Below are 20,672 nucleotides of genomic sequence, written 5' to 3' on the forward strand. Positions count from 1 at the left end.
AGGCCTACCTTTCTTAGCTGCCTTCTGCAAAGAGCTCCAAGTCCCGTCCCCCCGCCAGGGGTTTATACGTAACATTTCATCAAACAGGAAACAAAATGCAGTTTCGCAAAAGTAAAGCACGAAAAAACACGAAGCAGACTTCCTCCAATAAAATCACAAGTGCACACAGACCCATTTGTGCACGTATCTAACCCCAGAAATGGTCATACCTATAGAGGAAGACTGTGGGCTGATCAGGAGATCTTCCTGCACTTGCTCGCTTCCTGGGACCGTCTGTTGATCGCTCAGAGAGCTCTGGGATGCGCTAACAGGCTGCGACACCTCCTCGTGAACCTCCTCGTCGCTTAACCTTTCCACTTTGACACGCACGTCTTCTTCGATCACAAGGGGAGAACTGGCCTTTGTGCTCTCACAAGTCATGTAATCTGCAATTCTTCTGTTGGACTCGGAGGGCCCAGGCATTTCCAAAGTCCTAGAGTTCTCCGCCTGCTTCACCTTCTCAGACTGAAGTCTTCGATCAATTCCAAAAGGAAAAGTCCAGGGAAAAGCTAAGGATGAGTCCACGGGCTGACTTCTGGACTCTGGGTAAGAAGTTGAAGGATTCAGCACTTGGGGGGAACTTGTTTGTGTGTTACACTTAAGGGGGCTCTCGGGAGACATAACTATGTAGCTTTTGCGCTTTCTTCGCGACTCTCGGCAGACAGGAATGGTTCTTTCCACTACGCTGCACTCAGAAGAAACCGGAGAAAGGCTGCCGTCTCGAGAAGTAAAATTGCAGTTTGCGCTGTTCTCCTGCCCTGCATCCAGCACCTTCTCTTGCTGGCTGTTGGGCGTATTCCATAAAATGCTGGACTTCATGAATTCTGAGCACGTGCTAGCAACGCTGAACATCTGCATGTAGCTGGCTGCAGCCAGCACATCAATAATGTTTTCTGTATTAATAGATAGTGTTGCTGTGTAAGCATATTCCAGAAGAGGTATAAAACCAGTCACTGTCACATGGTGCAGGTCTAACACGCTCTTGCTCTCGTCTTCTGCTTGGCCAACGAGCTTGGAACGGAAGAAGTCGCTGCAGGCTGCCAAAACCACCTTGTGCGCCCGGAAGATTTTGTCCTGGACACGGATGGTGATATCACAAAAATGTCCATCGTTGCGGAGCATGTTCAGCTTTCCCAGCATCTCCTGACTGTGAGCAGGGGAATTATGAGTGAATGTTTTAACACCCATTTTTTCACCTTTCTGCTAGCGTTCTTTCCACATACGAGAGATCACAGGTATCCTAAAACAAAGAGGAAAACAGTCATTTTCATCTTTGAAAGCAAAAGTGAAGCGGCTTCCTGATTATAAGACTCTGCATGATCAGCAGGATTCTCTAGGGTCAGGTTTTCCTAGGATCCAGGCTGTGCAATGGACTAACTCTACAGAAATGCAGTTACCTACTTGTAATTTTCACAAACACAGATCAAGTTATTTGCAATCTATCACTAATATCATCTTCCACATTTCTGCTACTGCCTACTCAAAACAAATTCCTAACACAGTTTAGAGAAAAACAAGTGTCTGTAAACACTAAAAAGAAAGCATTTTTGAAACTATCATCTCTGTAAGAAACCTGCATTTTTATTTCCTGGGCTCAGGAAACTACCGCTCGCGGTTCTTAAACCTGACAGACTTTGCTGAATGTTTCTCTTAAGTGGAAAAGACATTAGCTTGAGTCCACTTACAAGTGTGCAGGAGCAGCAAATCTCCCAGAGAAGGTATTTAATACCAGAAAAGCTTTAGAGAAACTACAGCGTGTATTTTCAGAGGACAGAATTCAAGCTAGTAAATGTAAAATAGCAGTTGCCAATAGCTCTGCTTTCCTGCTCTAGTGCAGGTACTGATTGCCTAAAGCTGCTTTTAATAAATAGTTTTGGACTAGGATGAGAAGTTATTGAAAATTCCTTCAAAAACACAATGGATTATAAACCTCAAGGGAAAGTTTAAGTTTAAATCAAATACACACAAATTGATTTTATGTATGTGATAAATAATACAAGGAGAACTTCTTTCTTCTGAAAAATACGAAACTGCCTTCTTGGGGACCAGTTCTCTCCTACGTGTGGGAGCAAATGTCTGGTTTTTGTGCGAGGTCCTGAAGGAGTAGAAGGGACTGTATGCCCCCCACTGCCTGCAAGTTTTAAGGCTGCAGCAGTATCTGAAAACTAAATGCCTCTGATTTGAGGAGGATGAAGCCAATCCACACTTCACTCCCTCTGCAATACACAGGGGAAAGACGCGGTATGCCCAGACATCCTCTGCCCCTGCAGTGGAGATCCTGTGGCCACCAACGCCGTCTCTACTTGCAGAGAGCGGAGCATCTCCGAACAAGGCAAATCAGCTCCTGGGTTTGCTCCAGTTATTTCTGAATTATTTCACTGTAAAGGAAACACAAGCCACCATGTTTCACCTTCTTAAGGCCCCCCCACTAAGCTTCCATAAATAGTCTTCTGTGTTCCACACGACTCGCACAACTAACACGATACAGAAATATCATCTCAGTGAAGTTGGTGGTTAAGCATCAACAACATAATTCGATCTGATTATTTCCTGGAGTCAGCCAGCTTCTTCACATCGCCCTTCTCCCTTCCCTTACACGTATGCAAAAACGTACCACGCTTGCAAATTGCTCATGTGGAGCTTCGCAGATACAAAGAGCGCTGCAAGTTTGGAACAACTTATCACAAACCTCACCAGTCTTAGCACATATTTAAATGGCAGCTGTCAGAGCCTACCTTGTTCCACAGACATTTACACTTGGCTGCTTCTTGTCCTATGATTTCACTTGTGATACTGCAAACCCTTTCAGACAGAGGAAAAATATCTATTTGAGAGAACAGATTAACTAACACTTAACAATATATATATAAAGTCTGAGCGAAACTATAAGGGCCATTTGGGTTTAAAATGAAATTTCACACTACTGCAGAGGAAGAAGTTAAGCACAAGCAAAACACCCCCTTCAGTGAAAGAAAACATATCGACCTCAAGAGGCATCTGAAGATCCAGACTGTTTGTTCTCCAGCATGAATCAAATGAAAAGCGTATTTAATTGATCTCAGACCAAAACAACTACAGTAAAATCTTGTAACAGCATATTCTAAAATGGCCTTGGGATACCCTTCCTTCTGAATTCCCAGTCGCTGCAGCAATTCCTTGGCACATCACAAGTCCAGAAGTACTTCTGTTCAGCAACTGGCTACAAAAAGAATAATGTATTTGCAAGGACTACCAACAGTGTATCTGGTATTTAGAAACAGTACCAATACATAATTATAAGCAAGGAGACAAATCTAAGCAAGCAACACTCCCAATTCTTACACGCCCAGAAGACTAACCCATTTTCCTTCTCTCTTCCTCTGAATGAGTAATGCTCATCCCTCCAGTCTCTAAGCGCGAGAGCCCTATTCTGCTCACCTCCTCCAAACCCTCTTCTGAACCATTCCTTGGCCTGCTTCCCCCTTCCTGCCCACCTCTCCCCTCTCCTGGCTTCCTTTCCCCTTCTCCTTTCATCTTTTGCTTCCTTGACCTTGATCTGGTTACAGAATTTAAAATAAAATAGCGGAAGTCAGTGATGTGCAATAAATTGATTTAAATTTATTACAGGAGCAGCGTGCCTGCCATGAATGGGGGATATTGCTCTGTTAAGCCGCTTGTGTAAAATGACCTTCCCCCTCGTTGCACTGACACTGCCATTCAAACAAGTGGCTCCTTACACAGGCTTCAGCGGGGACAAAAGGACGTACGTATGTGCGTGCTATTTTCAGAAAAATCAGAAGGGGTGGGCTGAGGAGGGGGAACAATATCAGCTCTTTACAGTTAATGAGGTAGTAAAAACGTCAAATATTTTTAGAAGGTAATTTAAACAATATGAAAATATTTTCCGCATGAAAAGATGAGCACGCCTAAGCTCAGCCAGGTTATAAAATGGTTCGATTCTCTTTGTTAATCTTTTAGGGGCACGGGGCACTTTTATAGCTGCACTAAGTCACGGTGACGTAAGAGAGTAAAGGGCTGCAACATTACAACTTCGCCTCAAGCCTAACACCTCTGGATCATCACCATTTCGAAATGACATTTTGTCACATCTTATGGCCGATCAGTAATGGTCCGTGGCAGCAGTTGTTAGACCGTAAGGTATAGGGTGCTACGTTCAGGAGCGATTAAAGAACCATAAACTCCAACTAAATATACACAGTACCTTGGGAGAGTTTGGGGTGGGGAGATGAAGGTGCACACATAAACTAAGTGATAAGCGGGCTGGAGCTGGAAAAGCTGTTCATCTTCGAGCCACAAACCATCAGTGATTCTCTAAGCAGGGACTGGGGTTGATATCGAAGAAACGGTGGCTTGCTTTTCCTTCCCAGCTGTTGGCCGCAGGGCTCCTCCTCCCCGCAATCCCCACGCACACGCTCGTACCCGGGCCCACAATACATTAGAGTATTTCAAAGTTCAAGAGAAACACGGTGAAATTTAAAGGCACTTGCAAAAGTTTTAAAAATATTCTCAGCGGGACACTTCAGCTTGTATTTAATGGGCCGTATTTAACTTTGCAACAGACACTTACAGTTCAAGAATGGTTTTTCCAGCATGCACTGCTGCACTGGAAACCTGTAGGGATTCACCACCAAAGCACGGATCCCCGGACAAGGTGAGAATTCAAACGTGAGCACTTCAGGACTTCCAGAGCAAGGAGAATTTTCTCCACTATTAGCCAAAAGCAGTCTGAAGGCAAGCGCTACCATCCCAAAGACTTTGTACAACTCATTTGAAAATCAGTTAGTTTTTTTTTTTTAAACCTAGGAGTGCTGATGTAGACCTGACCTTTAAGTAGTTCAAAATAACTTAGCTCATTCTTACTGTTCCAAGGCTACTGAAAAACAAGTTTCAGCAACAGTTACCAATTCATTTCCACTGTTTTGGGACAATGATTAAACACATGTCAAGTTTCTCTGCTTAGAAACAGTACACACGTGAAAGTGTATACCATGTTGTGTAAATAGAAAAGGAACTGTAACAGAATTGAAAAATATTGCTTCTGTGACCTGCCTACTTCCACGTACCCAAAAGTTCGCTTCTCATTCACCTCCTGCCTAACCTTATGGCTCAAAGAGTTAGTTTTGCAACATAGTGCCTATAATAATCTCATTTTTTTCTTCGGAAGAGTCAGTGAAGTAAACTCAAAGAGCTGTTCATGTTCAGTTTCTTGCTTAGCTACATCATTTTACAACAGAATTGAATAATTTTTTAGCACCACAAAACTACCCCCCCCTTAACCTCTGTATCCTGACCCGTGGCAACTTGCAAAATATCATGAAAACACTAACTTTCCTGAATACTAAACCCAACAGACTTCAGATACATAAACAGTGCGCTGGCTTTAGTGCCCAAAAAGCTTAGGGAATTTCCCACCTTGTGCTCGCCAACCCCTCAGGTACACTCATTCAACTGTGAGGCCATGGTGTAAATCAGATCACTAGTTACCTTTTTTTTTTTTTAAAATTTATTTTTAACCCAGACCGCTCCTTAGGCACTGGTTACAGCACGATCCCGTGAAGAACGGTAGCAGCCCAGGCACAGACAAATCTTATCTTTGGGGATAAATGTGTGACCTGGCCCACCTTACCTCTGCCAGCTTCTCAGTGTGCTACGATAGGTACCGGCACCCCTTGCTCCCTCAAACTGTCTAACTGGTTAGTATAATTAAGTTTATAATTGAATTAGAACAACTGCTCTTAGCGTGTACTTAACTTCAAGTTTGCTATTTCAGACTTGAAACGCTTGTGTATCTAAACACGCATCTGTTTCCCCCAACACCAGCTGGCCTAATAAAAGGTACTATCTCCCACTGCAAATCGCGCCTTGCTTCACTTGACAAAACTGCTGGCTGGAGCTGCCAAAGTGTTCTCGTTTCAAACGAATCAACAGCACTTTTTAAACTTTGTTTAAAACCGTATTTTAAGTCAAGTCAGCAAACCTGGTTTGAACTCGGCCCACCACTGCCAAGCCTGACGGTATTTATGAAAAAAGAGAAGGTTCCTGTGCTCAAAATTACGTCAATGTGCAGTATTCACTTTGGTGTACTGGAATCTGTGGAATGCAAACCTGTAACCTTTAGCTGCAGTGGGTGACTGGACCAGGGAAATGAACCATCCGGATAAGTACGCAGTGTTTCAGAACTTCAATTTCCTCTAGGACAGCATACTTCAAACTGTAAGTGCACAAAGGAGCTAGTGTTAAGTCAGCTACTCCGTAAACACCGTTAAGTTAAAACCTGAAATACATGCTGAGGAGCAGTCTATAAACGGAGGCTGAGGTGATACTATACGCTGCAAAAAACAGGAGAGCATTCAGTACTGGGGCTGACCTGGTCCCCAGCCTCCCAGTTCAGGAACCAGACCTTTATTCTCCAAACCGCTCCCACTGACATACCCCAAGACACTGAAATTGCTCCCATGTCCCTTTCCTCCCGGCTTCACAGAGAGGACAATTTTTTAAGGAGTTTGTCTGGAGCTTTTGTTCTTGGACAGTCGTCTGGGAAGACAGACGTCTGTCTCTCCAGGAAAGAATCGCTAACAGCAAGATAAGTAACTTCACTTGGGAGCTTTAATGGTAAAGCAATTTCACGCAGCGAGCTGAAGACTTGAAATGCTACAATCCATCTATTTATTGTTAGCAGTAATATTCCCTTTCACAGTTGAAGGCATATAAAAGAGCGTGTTCTGCTTTTCCTACGTACTCCAGAAGTACTGCATTTGATAAGATAAGGCCATTTATTTTGTAAAAAAGGGTTTTGGCACACCACTTTTGACAGGTTCACGTGCCAGAGCTTTTGAGGCCATTGACTCCATCGCTCGCAAAAAGCATTTGTTAGCTGCTTTGTACTCAAGCACAAGCTTGTACCTACGTGCACCACTATTTTTTTTTTTTTTTTTTTTTGCAAGAGCACTTCCTAAAGATGCTACAGTGGCAAATTGCACCTGAAGCAGCCACCTCTTCCTCTGAAAAATTCCTGACAAAGAGACTTTCCAAAAGAAGATTTTCCTAAATTTCAGTTCCAGACCACCAGAAGCTGGTGCAGAAGGGTGGCAGGCAGTATTTCAGAACTGGAGTTAAGCTTCACAGAGGCAGACTAAAACACTATCAGGAAGCAGCTGTGGTTTCAAATGTGTAAGCGCACACAAATAATTCGAATTGATCCAGGTCTGTGTAAGTAGCCTGCATAATCTTTAGATGAGAGATGAACTATGCACCCAAGCCTCTAGCACTTGCCGAAACTGCATTGTGGCAAGAAGCTCCCACACACACACCCTGAATGAATGTGTAAGGATCTAGCTAAGCTCCTCACAAGTGCTGCAAGAGCTGAGGTTTACACAGTCAAAGCACTAAGGCTGCAACTCTTCACAAAAAATTGCTGGAAAGATTTGCACATCTGGAAGTCCTGAGCTGTTCCAGGGTCCACGATACCTTTACTTGCTTGGTACCAAGCAAGGTAAACCTCTGCAGTACAGGAGACACAGAGGCAGCTGGAAAAGCACACATTATTCCTTCACTGTAAGTTCTCCGACAGACCAGGAATAGTATTTCTCTGCAAAGGACAAGGAGAAAAAGCATCCAACAGCTCCTCTTCCAAAATAATTACTGAGGAACAAGGAAGGCCCAGAGTATCCATGAAATACCCGTTTTGTATTCCTAACAGATCTCTTAAGTCTCCCCAAAACTAAACTCTGCAATAATAGAAAGGAAAAGCTTTAAGTGTAACACGCCACGAGAAGAAAGAAGATGTGTGAGGGCATGGCAAAGTCCTAGATCGCAGTTACTGCACTCACATTATCATTGCTATTGAAAACATTAATCTTTAATGTGGATAGGAAAAGAACGCCTCAGATGATGGAAAAGTGGATCGGCATGATGCAAATCTGGTAGGTGCGTTTTAATTGTCAGAGCTGGTGAAAGCATTGAGACAAGTAGCGGGGTGCCAAAAACAGCAATTTATTCTACAAAATGGTTTTATTGTAAATTGAGATGGTAGGTCAGCTGCAACAGAAGAGTTCTGAAAGGATAAAATTAGAAAACATTTACATATACATTTTAAGGGAAAGTTCAAGGTGTAATTTTTGCAGTAACAACAGACGACTTTCCCCTCACAGCAGAATACAGACTGTCTTAGACCGGTCTGCATGACTGGAGCTTCAGCCGAGTGTTGAATTTAGAGGGAGCTGACACCCCTCCTCTTCAAGATGCCACGGCTCCCAGCCACTTATCTCCCCTGCACTTTATCTTTCAAAACCCAGGTACTGTTTTTGGCAACTGTGCCTTAATTGCTGCTTTTTGGTTTGTTTTGTTTTTTTAAAAGAAGCTAATCTAATTTATTTTGTGAAGTGTATTACCATACAAGAGACAGCAAAAGATTCATCTATTCCGGCTTTAAGTTTTAACTGTTACTAGGATCAAGGTGTAAGCTTTGGTCAGAAACCAATGCTGCTGCTGAATGCACGAACTCGAGCCCTCCACATGCTGGAACGTGTGGTTTACTCAGTGGTGAGGAAACGGAAATGTGGCAGGTATGAGGCTAAGGAAAGAGCTCCCATTCTGTGCAAATGCCTAAAAATAGAAAAATTCTCAGCTTTCCCCTCAGCTTTTGTCATGATGAGCCCAGGGCCTGCTCACCAAAATCGTTTTGTCATCCTCATTCATCACCTTGAAGCGGGTTCCAAAGTTTTGACTGAACAGAGCGTGCTCCTGACCAGCACTCTTTCAAAACTCCAGTAGCCCGTCCCTCAACTGCCACTGCCCTCCTGGCACGCAGGGCGAGAAACACGTCCACTTAGTGCGGCTGTCTTGAGTCAGAGCTGATCTGAACAGAACTGAAGGGGCCTGTGAGAGAAGCCAAAATATCTTGTTAGAGACCCTGGTAACAACATATTACCAAATCTCCGCTGTGAGGCAGGACGGGGAAAGGCACTGTTTTTCCAATCCACTTCTGCACATTCCTGTTACCTGATTTCAACTTTGTTCGCCAAAAGAGGGGCAGTACCTCAGCACGCTCTTCTATTTCCTCTTTTTTTTTTTTTAACACCGTGGATATTAAACACAAACAGCACAATACCTGCTGTTAAAGCAGTAAGACCAAGACTAAATCAGAAATATTTGCTTCATTCCAAATGCCTTGGTTGTACTGGTTCTAAACTATCAAGCTCCAAGTAAAAAGCGTACAGATTCCAGAGTGAGAAGACCAAAGTCTTCCTCATGCTGCAAGACTGCCACAGCATATAAAAGCGGGATGTTTGCTGGATACATGAAAAAAGCAACATCTGCTGTAATGAAAAAGAGAGGAACTAAACTACTTTTATTTTAGAATATTAACGCCAACGTAAAACATATCACGGAGCTGTTGTTCTTGTACCATGAGGTCATAACAAAGAGAGCGCTGTAAACCATTAGTTAAACCATCACTATTTTTCAGGAGTTGCTGTTTTTACATATAACGCGAAGCGGAACGTGTCTTAGGGATTTTTGTTTTGTCTTCCTGATTAGTCATTTGCATGGAAATGAAGAAGTTGGATGTAAAAATTCAGCAGTCATGTCCTGACAGCTTGGCAGGAGATATTAGATAAAGAGAGCCTGGGTGCAGGCTGATAGGAAGAATTATTACAGCCTAAGAGGAGCCTACATTAGAGCCCAGCACACAGCAGAGAAGATGGAAATGTCCGCACCCAAACGAAGCTGGAACTGTCGGTAACGGTGCCTCCACAAACCTTCAAAAACTTCCCAGTGATGGAACAGAACAAGACGCGGAACTTACCAATTTGGGCCGACACACCTTCCAGCGTGTCCTTTGCAGACTGTATCTGTTTGAAAGCCCCAAGCATGTCCTGGAACTCAGAAAGGAGATCTTCCAACCCCTGCATCTGGCAGGATTTAGAAGTCATCTGCCTGACTGTAATAGATTACAGATGCCAAGGCCACATTCATTAACTTCACCAGCAGCCACATACTTGCAGCAGACTCTTGCACAGCTCTGGTTTGTCATTTCCTCGTGAAAGTGACACTTCTAGATTTATTCTTGTCCCTTAACATCCCGTATGTATGGCCTACAGGAAGCAGCCTGCAAGAGCTTCTTCTGACCGATCTCAAATTGGCAAGAGAATTCAATCCTACCGTAAACCCTTCTTTTTAATTTCTATTGCAGGAACCGCACACCACTTATGCCTCGGGCAAATGAGAGACAAATGAGACTTTTGGTCTCTACAGCTGACAAACTCACAGCTGTCACAAGGCAGCACTATAGCAGATAACCAACTCACAGACAAATCGGGAAATTATGAACCGTGGAAGTGTCACAGAGTTAGGATTCAAGTCTCACACAGCAAAATTTAACCTGCTAGATGGTCCCACTGGCTTCTGGGCAACAAAAATCAGTCTGCCCAGCATTGTAAATGGTCATGGCCAACAGCAGACCCTTCTGACCGATGGGAAAAGCTGAGAGCTGAGAACAGCTTGTAACCAAAAAAAGCTTGGGAACCACTGACAGACAATCGAGACCTCTGCATGTAGGCACTGAGTGTGCTGGATTAATACAGCAAGAAGATTAAAGCATAGCTACAACTCCTAGTCTAGATAAAACTTGAAGATTAAAGATCACATTGTAGGTGTGTAAAACATGTTACCACTCCTTTCATTAGAAGTCAATCTAAAAATGTTTCCCTTAGACACTGCTGCGATTACAGACATGCAAACTGGTATTTCAATTCTCAAGAAAAAGGTGCTAGCGCACCAGAAGAGGCAGGACTGTTCAAAGACTGTCTCATTTTGTAATACACACCTGCCAGAAAGCTTGGCAACCTTAACACTGTGTTAGCTTCGTCTCTCAAATATTAAGTGCAGAAGCTCTGATTATTTAAAAATATAGAGACGTTTTCATCTCTCAAAGCTACAGGATAATAGGTGTTTGTATACAACTGCAGAAATCTGGCTAAATGAAAACAATCTGAAGAAAAGAAGAATGAAGAGTAAGAAAACAAACAAAATAGGACACCACCTGTGTTTACTGAAGCTGAACTACGTCAAACTGCCCCGGATAATGTATTTTTCAGAAAAAAAAAGGAAATGCCACATATGATGAGAACTTCATTACAATGTTTGAATAACATGACATATAGAGCTAGCAGTGAAAACAAGGAGATGAATAGACAAACTGCAGCTAAGGAGCCAGATAAAAAGAAGTAATTCATGTACTTGAAATAACAGGTTAAAGAATTTACCTCTCAAGTGCCACAAGGACTTGTTTTAGCAATGATCTCCGAGTGTTTCCGTAAAGACACTGGCTCAAAACATGCTGATGAAAAGGTTAAGACGTATCATCAGCGCAACGCTGAAAAACAAACGCCTGAGGATTGGAGCCCTAGGAACAGAACGAAATGCACGGGAAATCCAACAGTGTGAAATTAAAACCTTGACATTATATACCAAGGAGCTAGTAATGGACTTGACCTATAATCTGGAAGCTAATTAGTTAAAAGTGACTTTAGAGAAAGACCTCCACACTATTACATTAAATTGACCAGCTAACTGGAAGGCCCACAGAACCACCAGACTATTTTAATACCTCCTTTTTTGTCAGGTATTTGTCAGTGTCTATTTTAACCTCCCGAAAGGTTCTCAAGAGGGGTTTTTTTGGCGGTGGTGGTCTCTGCGCAGCTCCCCCTTCACGTGTCTGTAAAGTAAACCACGCTCAGATCTTTTCAGAGCATCTGACTTAACCAGACGACGTTTCAGCTAGAAACATGTACTAGCTAGAACCGATAGGGCATACATTAAGTGCACTGATCAGCAACTGTTCTTAATCTCAGGATCTAATTAAAAGGAGAGATTACAATAATCAGGGCAGTATGTAAATCGTTGATCTGACACCACTGACTGTTTTTACGCAACAGCTAGAAGCCAAGATGTTTCTTGAAGCCGTTTACAGACTCACAAAGGAGAGACATCATTTTCTTAAAAGACTCTGGGCCTTTCTACACACTGAGGTTCACTGGCTCCAACAAATTCCATGTTTCATGCAACAGCTGAACTCTTAAATAAGATTTATCTGGGGAGAACTTAATGCAGTACCTTTGCACCGTTCTGGTGCAGGACGGGCAAAGAGCTTCAGGAAGGCAAGCAGGTACAATATTCTGGCTGCTCTTTATTCCTAACGACGCCTAAGAGGCTCCACGCATTTTCATAGCCTGTATTCCCCCCCCCAAGTCTTGTTTTCCCTAGCTATGACAAGAGTTTTTCAAGTTTTGGTGTGATCATTTGAAGTCAGCCCTTTCAGAGGACAGAACGTTACCATTCACTACTTCAAAGGACCCAGATTTAACTTGTTGCCTTTTTGAAGCTGCAGTGCAAAGTATAAACTTTATGTGCCTAATATAGCTTTCACATGGTTGAATAAGCAAACTAGATAAATGCCACTTTCCCCAGCCTCCAGCACTTTGAACTTTTCATTGTAGGAATCTCACATTAGTGTTCCATATAACACATAAAAGCAAATTTTCTGACAGTACTTCAAACTGAGGCTCATTTAACAATACGAGCACTAACTGCTAAAAGGTCTTGTTATATACGGAGCTACATTTATTCTCGTAATAAAAATTAATGCACGACCTTCACTAGATAGAATGTATTGAGATATTTCACAACAGATTCACTGCCCTGCAATTTCTGGTTTTCACCAGTTCTCTGAAAAAAGCACATGATCAAACTATTAGATCGCTAGTTTAACAGTGGTTTGCCCTGAAAGCGCATGCTAGAGATGTTTGTGTCATCAACGCATGATCAAATCTCCGGTTTTTTTTTTTTTACTAGAATAAAAGCAACAAGTGAATTCATAGTCGTCTTCGTATCCTCACATAGGCAAGCCCCACAGAATGTAATCAGATTATACCAAATGGACCGACGCGTTACATCCCTGAGGCGCACATTCAAATTTAACCACTCTTTCCATGACAGTGTTCATCTGTAATTTTTATGCAATCTTAATACCTTCTTTACACTTTTGCTCTGTGCAAACTGACGTTAAATTTTTCCCAAATTTCTCAGTGTAGAAAAGCTGTTACATGACCGTTTCCCACTCTGCATAATAAAAAGCGAGGCTTCGGCTTTATAGTCTTCGGTCTTTAACAGCAGTACAAATGAATGACACAAAACAAAAAGAAAAACCACCAAGTTGAACATTAAAGTCTTCTAAGTACTGCAATCTGCCAAAGAATATCCATAAAGTACTTTTATTTGTCATGTGGCAGCAACCTTCTAGTTCAAACTAATTCCAGAACGCTATTTTTTCTTGTTTTACTATGGCTACCCCATAGCATTTCAGTCTCCGCTTTCAGAAGCTCTGCAAGCATATCAACATAAACTTAAGAAAAATATACATCAAAAAGACTACTCAAGCCAACCTCCTAAATTACTAGCAGAAGCAAAAATCTCCCAAGCCCTTTTTGGTGGCGCCATGCGAAAGAAATAACAAGGAAAATGCCATAGTTTTTGTATCCGCACACCAAAATATTCTAGTACGGTTCAAGATTTTTTGGTAGCGCTCCTGCATTAGATCTATGAAAGAGTCAAAAAGGGAAAAAAAAAAAAAAATTAACAAAACTATGTGTGCTTCCACACACACGGGTACGCCTATTTACAGCATAGTGCCAAGTCCTACAATGTGTCTTTGAAGAGAGGAGAGGGCACATGCCTCGGGTTTTCAGACAGAAAAGGGTCAATTTCAGAGATCATTTTAACCCATGGCACAGTGAAAAACAACGCTTCTTCATTTCCTCCAAGACAAACCCAGGGCCTAACTGGGTGCGTTACGCCCCAGGAGCCGCCAACAGCGACCAACCTGAAGAATCGCTCCTCTCCGCTATCCCCCCCCAAGCTGCGCCTCCTACCTTATTGTGCGCGAGGCTTTAATTTTTGTCACTTGGAAATGACAAACCTGTCACCTCATTTTACAGAAACAAATGACTGTAACTGCATATCACCATCATTGGGTTTGTGACAGCCAAATTTGGCTAAGTGCTAGTTTTTACTAGTTCAGCACAAAGCTTACCTGTCAACCGATTTGTTGTTTGAAGTATTCAGGCTTATTACAAAAAATGACAGCTTTCCTTCTCTCGCTTTTATTCCAGATTAGCAAGGAAGCATTACACCTTAACAAAACCCACGTTAACTACAAGAAATGAATTTTTCTGAAGTCCAATGCAAATCTTAACATCTCCCTGCAGCGCACTAGCCCCATTCACGCCCGAAGTACTGGAAGCCTGCGCTGACAAGCAACACCGCGGAAAAACCTGCGTAAAGAGCAAAGGGGAGAGATCAAGGCGAAGTCACACATCGGTGTACAATCCGAAGAGGCGAAAAGGCATCGCTAATCCAGACTGCATGGACCGCGGCCAGCTTGTCAAGGTGTCACAGACACACAAACAAGCAGCCACCTTTCCAACGGAAGCAGCTATAAAGAATCCCGAACAAGTTTAAGCAAGGCAGGAATGCGGTTGTGTCATCACCCTTTTAGCACTGTGCGTACCCTTTATTTTCCTAATGACTCATTTATGCAGATAAACTTAAATGCCTAAAAGGAGTTCTTCTTGGCTCCGAAAACCAAAAAAAAAATCCTTGTATTTATCCACAAATCACATTATCAGGTGAGCAACCACTTATACAGGCTTTCTAACTTTCTTCCCTTGTATGGCCAAACCTGGACTGGCAGAACCACATCCATGGTTCAGGCTGGGGAGGAGGAGAGTTTTGTGGGGTTTTTTTTAAAGCCTTTAGCATCTTTACTAACATTTCACAGAAACTTCTCAGAGTAGGTCTTTCTTAACAGGGCTATTTATCCACCTAAAAAAAAACCCCACAAACACAAGACACCAAAAGAAAACTGCAGAAACCGTCAGACCTGCAGAGCTCCAACACTATGTAAGTATCTTGCCCTTAGCATGGACCAACTTGCCCCTTAACCCACCGGTTATTCCCAAACCCACTAGTGATTTCTAGGGCTCTTGGGTCTCCAGAGGACACGGCATCTTCGTGCTTCCAAAACCTTCCAAAAGACCTAACTCTGGCAAGTACCCACCATAAGTGCAGTTTTTCCATAAAGTACTCTTGGTAATATTCAAATACTAAATGCCGTATCAACCACCATCTGTAGCTAGATTTATAAACTAAGGCCGTCTTCAGTATCTGTAACTGTATTTCCACTAAAATAGCTCTCACTACAATTACTATGTTCATTTGTACTTTTGAATATAAAACACTGACATAGTAAACGTTTATAATGTTACCACAGATGAGCTACAAAGTGTCCCTTTATTAGAAAGCATCTCTTAATGCTCTGAAAAAAAACTGCCTTTATTCAGCCTTCTTGGGTAAAGCAAGCAAACAAATGTTGTGGTCAAATCACCTCAAAACAACATAGCAGAGCTCAAAAAAAAAAAAAGTGACGTAGAACAGCCTCCGCAGACAGATGTACTAAATAGACTGGGACAATACAGCTTGGAAAAGAAAGAAAAACCCAAAGAGAGAAAACTGAGAACTGAGAGATCTATAAAATTGCAAATGAGGTGGTGACTGGAAAAAGATTCTTTATTCTTTCTCATGCTACAAAAACTAGGAGGCACTCGATGAAATTACCATTCATCAGTTTTAAAACAAACAAACAGAAAAACCCCTCCCAAACCCAGGAACTATTTTTGCACAAAGTGTGGGATTCATCACACGGCATACTGTAGAAGCTACAGGTATGAACTGTTCCGAAGGCCTGGGCAAATCCATCGGTAAGTCCAACAGGCGCGGTCAGCACATACCCTCTAGCTCGGGCCACCTCCAAACCTTTCACCGCCAGTAGATGCGCCGAGGAACGATCCCTGCGCTGCCTAGGTATGCTCTTCCACCTTCCCCCTAATGATTTACTCTTGGCCACTGCCACAGACCACACGCTGAGCCCAACACACATTTCTTTTTTTGCAGTCCTTATTATCCCATCATTCACCTACTTTGACAAACCTGTTCGCGTGAAATAATTACTTCCCCAGCTCTAAATTGGAATATATTAAAACCACGCTATCTACGAATAACGCACAGTTTAAGTCACTTCCTTAACTTGATTAAATGGAATGTAAGAATTAAATGAAATGCCAAGCATTTACAATTCCTCTCCTCCCATCCGTGCGCGCGAATGCCATTTTATCGGGTTTTGCAGTTCGTTCCCTACCACCACCATTTCATTTAGGCACCTTGTACAAAGCAGCGCTAGACATTCGTTTTCATCCAGTGAAACCATTAGAAGAATCAATCTGATCTCCAAGGCAAGTTAAGAGTAATGGATTCCTATGTTTACTTAGCAATAAGTACACAACTATTTAATTAGATCTATAGGTTAGAAACTGCATCTTTCAGGGCAACAGCAGCAGCCACAGGGAGCGAGGTGCTTCAACTTCTTACGTAAATCAACGTTTTCGGTATTTTTTCTGCTTGTAACCGCCGAAACGCTAACCACCTACTTCCATATCGCAACACTATTACAGGTGGAGGCACATCTCCCACCCAGTTTTGTTCCTGCAATCTCACGCAGCCCTTTTTCAAAGAAACAAGCAATTAAGTCGCGGCCCCTCTTCAGCCACACGCGGTTCCAAGATTGATGTCGTATTTCAAGCGACAGACTGCGAACGCGCGCTGCAACCGGGGCATTTAATTTAGAAGTCGGCACTTGACACGTTGAAGTATTTGGAATTCCTGAAGCCTGGCTGTCTGCGCAGTTGCATAATTTGAGCAGGGCTAACCTACTTATAGCCAGGCGAGATAGAAGAATGTCAACAGACGATCCCTTCTACGTCAAGGGACATCTCCTTCCTCGTCACGTGCCAGCAAGAGCATCACTGCTTTGTCACTGTTTGACTTTCTTCTCGTTTAAGCTAGTGGATTACAACTAAATTACGCTAAAAGGAGTGAAGTTACACGTAGCGCCCGATCTCCTCACAGAAACACACTCAAACCTCCTCAAAGACCGTTGCAAAAGAATTTTACCAGACGTAACAGACAACGCCAGCGAAATGCCAGATGTGAAGCAACCGGTACAAGCTCAAAGTACCCAAGACTTTCCTCCTTGCCGGTGACAAGTCACGCGAACAAGTCACAGCACTGGCATCACACATCCATTCACAAGAAGGACGTAAAAATAAAAAGCCTCCTTCAAGCAAGTCACGGGATACAACCAAAAATAACTTTGGGCCGCTTGTTCAACTTCACACGGGGGGAAGCTGTATTTGCTTTTGATCCTTTTAGCAGGCAGCTGACCAGACCCTCCTAACAGCACACATTTGCTACAGACACCACAGAACGAAACCACCCCTTTTAAAAGTTGCCAGAGTTTATGATTAACCTCCTGTTGCAACAAACATGGCAAGGATTCAGTTTCACTTGCTGACTACTACTCTTACGTATTACGGAAGAAATACATAAGGACACTCCCCCAGCTCCAAACCTCACAGTCACAAGAGGAGGAATTCTCTCGCCCTGTAAACAAAACCAGCGTGAAACCTTCGGTGTGGGAAAGCGAGCGCGATCCTCCCTCCTGACAAGTCAGCGTCCGTGCAACACCCACCTGGGGAGACTAAAGTAGGGCTGGAAATTCCCTTCCCTTCCCCTGGAAAAGGACTGCTTGGAGTGTTCGCACCAATTAAAGTTTCGGATTAAAAACAGCTGTTTAAATAGAAGTAGTCCCTTGGGAGAGACACTTAGAGCATTGTAACTGGTTTCTGGTATAAACAGTTTTCCATCAATGGAGGCATTTATGCTGGTAGAGCTGTGTCTAAGCTAGCAGGTTAACACTTGTTCAGCTCCGTCTCCTTAAACAGATGCACTTACACCCAGGCAAGGTCTCCAGGCACATCACACCTTGTATCTGCGTGACACGTAGACGTCAAGCTGCAATAAGAGACCTCGATGGCAGAAGCAAAGCACACTGCGCTCGAAACACCCTAAAAGGCTCCTGGACGCTAGCCTGTGACCCACCTGCACTAAAGCCATTCCCACTCAGCGTCACCTTGCAGGGTCCGCAGAGCGGTGCCGCGGGCCTGCCCTGCACACGATAAACGATGCATCGCCTGGTCTAGGGAAACACGCGGCTGGAAGCTGGGGATCAACTCAGGAAGTGGAAAGGGTGACCTCCACCTAAGTAAAAGCTAAGCGTACTAGACACCCTGAGGATAAATAAAAGAAAAATTAAAAAAGGAGAGAAGGAAAAGCCTCACATCAGGCAGAAGCACGGAGAGAAAGCAGGGGCAGACGTGTAAGTGGGAAACCTGAGGAACTCCCTACGTGGGCATGGCAAACCAAGGACCTCACGTGAGGAATGTTATGAAAGCAGGAGACTTCTAGAAACAGGCAGAATAGATGCTCAGCTGGACAACTATGTATATGACCAGTAGAGAGAAACTGAACATATTTTAGACCCGTGGTTTCCAGCTTGGGATCTGCAGATACCTGGGAAGTACGCAGACTACCTCTTATTACTCTGGCAGGCCGCTCAGAAAAGAAAAACGGAAAGTCAAGGCAAAAAACGAGGTAGGCTTAACCTGACTGTATCACACTGCAGTATCAGCAGGGCACATGAAGAAAAAGGGTTGAAAGTCTCAGTCGTGAAAGATGTAACAGGCAGCCAAGAAGAGATAAGAAATGGGTAAGAACGGGTGACCGCTCCAGCACGTGTAGCGAGGAAGTACTACGGTCTGGGGGCAGGCAGCGAAACAGCTGCTGCTGGGTGTCTGCGGGAACATGCAAGACATGAAAGGACAAACAGTGGGAACCTTCTCCCTGGAAGCGTGTAGGAGAAATGCCTGCCCGCCTCCCCAAGGCTACCGGGGAAAGGCTGCCCGCTCCTTCCCCGATGCGTGCAAACGCGCGCAACGCGGGATGCACCGGCTTTTGGTAGGCAGCACGATAACGCTGGGGGGTGTGCGTATGGAGGAGGAGACAGACCCTCCCTCTTCAGCGGGCAGAACGGGCTCCAGAGCGCAAACAGGAGACGAGGCTGGAAGAGTCTCAAACAGGAGATGGGGCTGGAAGAGTCTCATCCCTTAGGCTTTGGTGGAAGATATCTGCATGTTTATTTGGGGGGGGGGGGGGGGGGGACGGGGACAGGACCAAACAAAAAAACTTAGCAGATTTTTGTAGATGGGAAGAAGCCTCCTGGGGCACGTGTATTTAACAGGCTGTGGTGGTCAACGTGGAGGCATTCCCCGGCACACCTGCGCGTTGAAAGCGGAACAGCAGATTTTGCAAGGCAGTGGTACCCTCGCCCTGTGCGTGCGAAAGGAGGCAATAGGCTCCTGGCAAGCAAGGAGCAGGCTCTACCCCCCCCCACCAGCATCTGCCAACGTTTGTGTTTGTATATAGGAAAATAACCTGGAATACATGGGAGGAGAGCAGAGAAAGACGCAACGGTCTCGGCAGACGAGCGCTACGATATCCTCATCGCGCGTGGACGTGGGGGCAGGCGGAGGCAGCACAGCGGAGCCTGGCAGATGGGCAGTAAATAATACGCAGAAAGGGGTGTTGTAGGGGAAAAAGAAAAAAAAAAAAGAAAAAAAAACAAAAAAAGAAAAACAACAAAGGGACAGCAAGCTTTGCCTAAGAGCTAGTGGGAATCCCTCTTTTCCTCCCATAAGGCTGCAGTGGAAAAGGGAGGCAGCAGCAGGTATCCCGCTGGGATGCAGGAGACAACACAACTCCCCCCACCACCCCTCCAGAAACTCTTATGCTTGCGTGTGCCCAGGCAGCCCAGCGCACCCACGGGCTTCACGGGCAACGCGGCGTAAACACGGCGGCCCACGATCCCCGCGGGGCTGCCCGGGGAGGGGGGGGTAACCCCCCGCCCCCCTAAAAACCGCAGGAACCCACCCGGGGGTGCCACAGCCCTTCGTGGGAAGCGGGACACACGTGGGCTGCCGGCGGCGTCACGCCAAAGCCCCCCCCCCCCCCCCCCCCAAAACACGCGTGCGGAGAGCGGCGGGGGGGGCGGGGGGGAAGGGGGACGGACCCACGGGGTGCAGCAGCCAAAGCCCTCCCCCGGGTGGGCGCCCGCCTGCGCGCGCAGGGCCGCCGTCCCCCCGCCCCTGAGGGGAACCAAGGGCCAGGGCCGCCGCCGCCGCCACACCACGGCCCCCCCCCACACACACACACTCCCCAAAACCTCCCGCCCCCACCGCCGCAGGCCCGGTTACCGCCCCGCTTACCCGCCGTCGGTGAGGGCCGGCTGGTCCGCGGGAGGCCGAGCCCCCCCCGCCACTATCTGGGGCCGCGCCGGGGCCCTGCCTGGGCCATGACGGCGGACCGGGAGGCGGCGGCGGGGGCGGAGGAGGAGGAGGAGGAGGAGGAGGAGGAGGAGGAGGAGGAGGAGGAGGAGGAGGAGGAGGAGGAGGAGGAGGAGGAGGAGGAGGAAGAAGCCGCCGCCGCCGCCGCCTCCCCCTCAGGCGGGGCGCGGGGGGGGGGGGGGGGGGGGGGGCGTGCACGCGGCGGCGCGCGCTGGCCGGGGCGGGGAGGGGCGGGGGTCGGAGCTCCCGCGCGCGCCGCGCCGCCCGGCCGGGCACTTTGTT

The 20,672-nt window shown here is 45.3% G+C and overlaps 1 protein-coding gene across 8 annotated transcripts in view; it reads right to left on the minus strand.

Moving 5' to 3' along the window:
* The window catches only part of ZBTB44 (zinc finger and BTB domain containing 44), a 44,438-nt gene extending 24,092 nt beyond the window's left edge, over positions 1-20,346 (minus strand). For 7 of the 8 annotated variants that reach the window (XR_012831758.1, XR_012831757.1, XM_075723246.1 and 4 more), the window contains exons 1-2: positions 20,313-20,346; positions 210-1,279 (exon numbers count right to left, since the gene is read on the minus strand). Coding sequence is in view for 6 of the 8 variants with exons in the window: in XM_075723246.1 (XP_075579361.1) it covers positions 210-1,227 (1,018 nt within the window). In the remaining 2 variants the exon portion in view is untranslated. Of the gene's footprint in view, positions 1-209; positions 1,280-8,709; positions 8,731-20,312 lie in introns of those variants that run through there. The other variant, XM_075723244.1, reaches the window with a different exon arrangement.
* Positions 20,347-20,672: the final 326 nt, after the last annotated feature.

Source organism: Pelecanus crispus, chromosome 19 (assembly GCF_030463565.1).
Source record: "Pelecanus crispus isolate bPelCri1 chromosome 19, bPelCri1.pri, whole genome shotgun sequence".
Classification (NCBI taxonomy): Eukaryota; Metazoa; Chordata; class Aves; order Pelecaniformes; family Pelecanidae; genus Pelecanus; species Pelecanus crispus.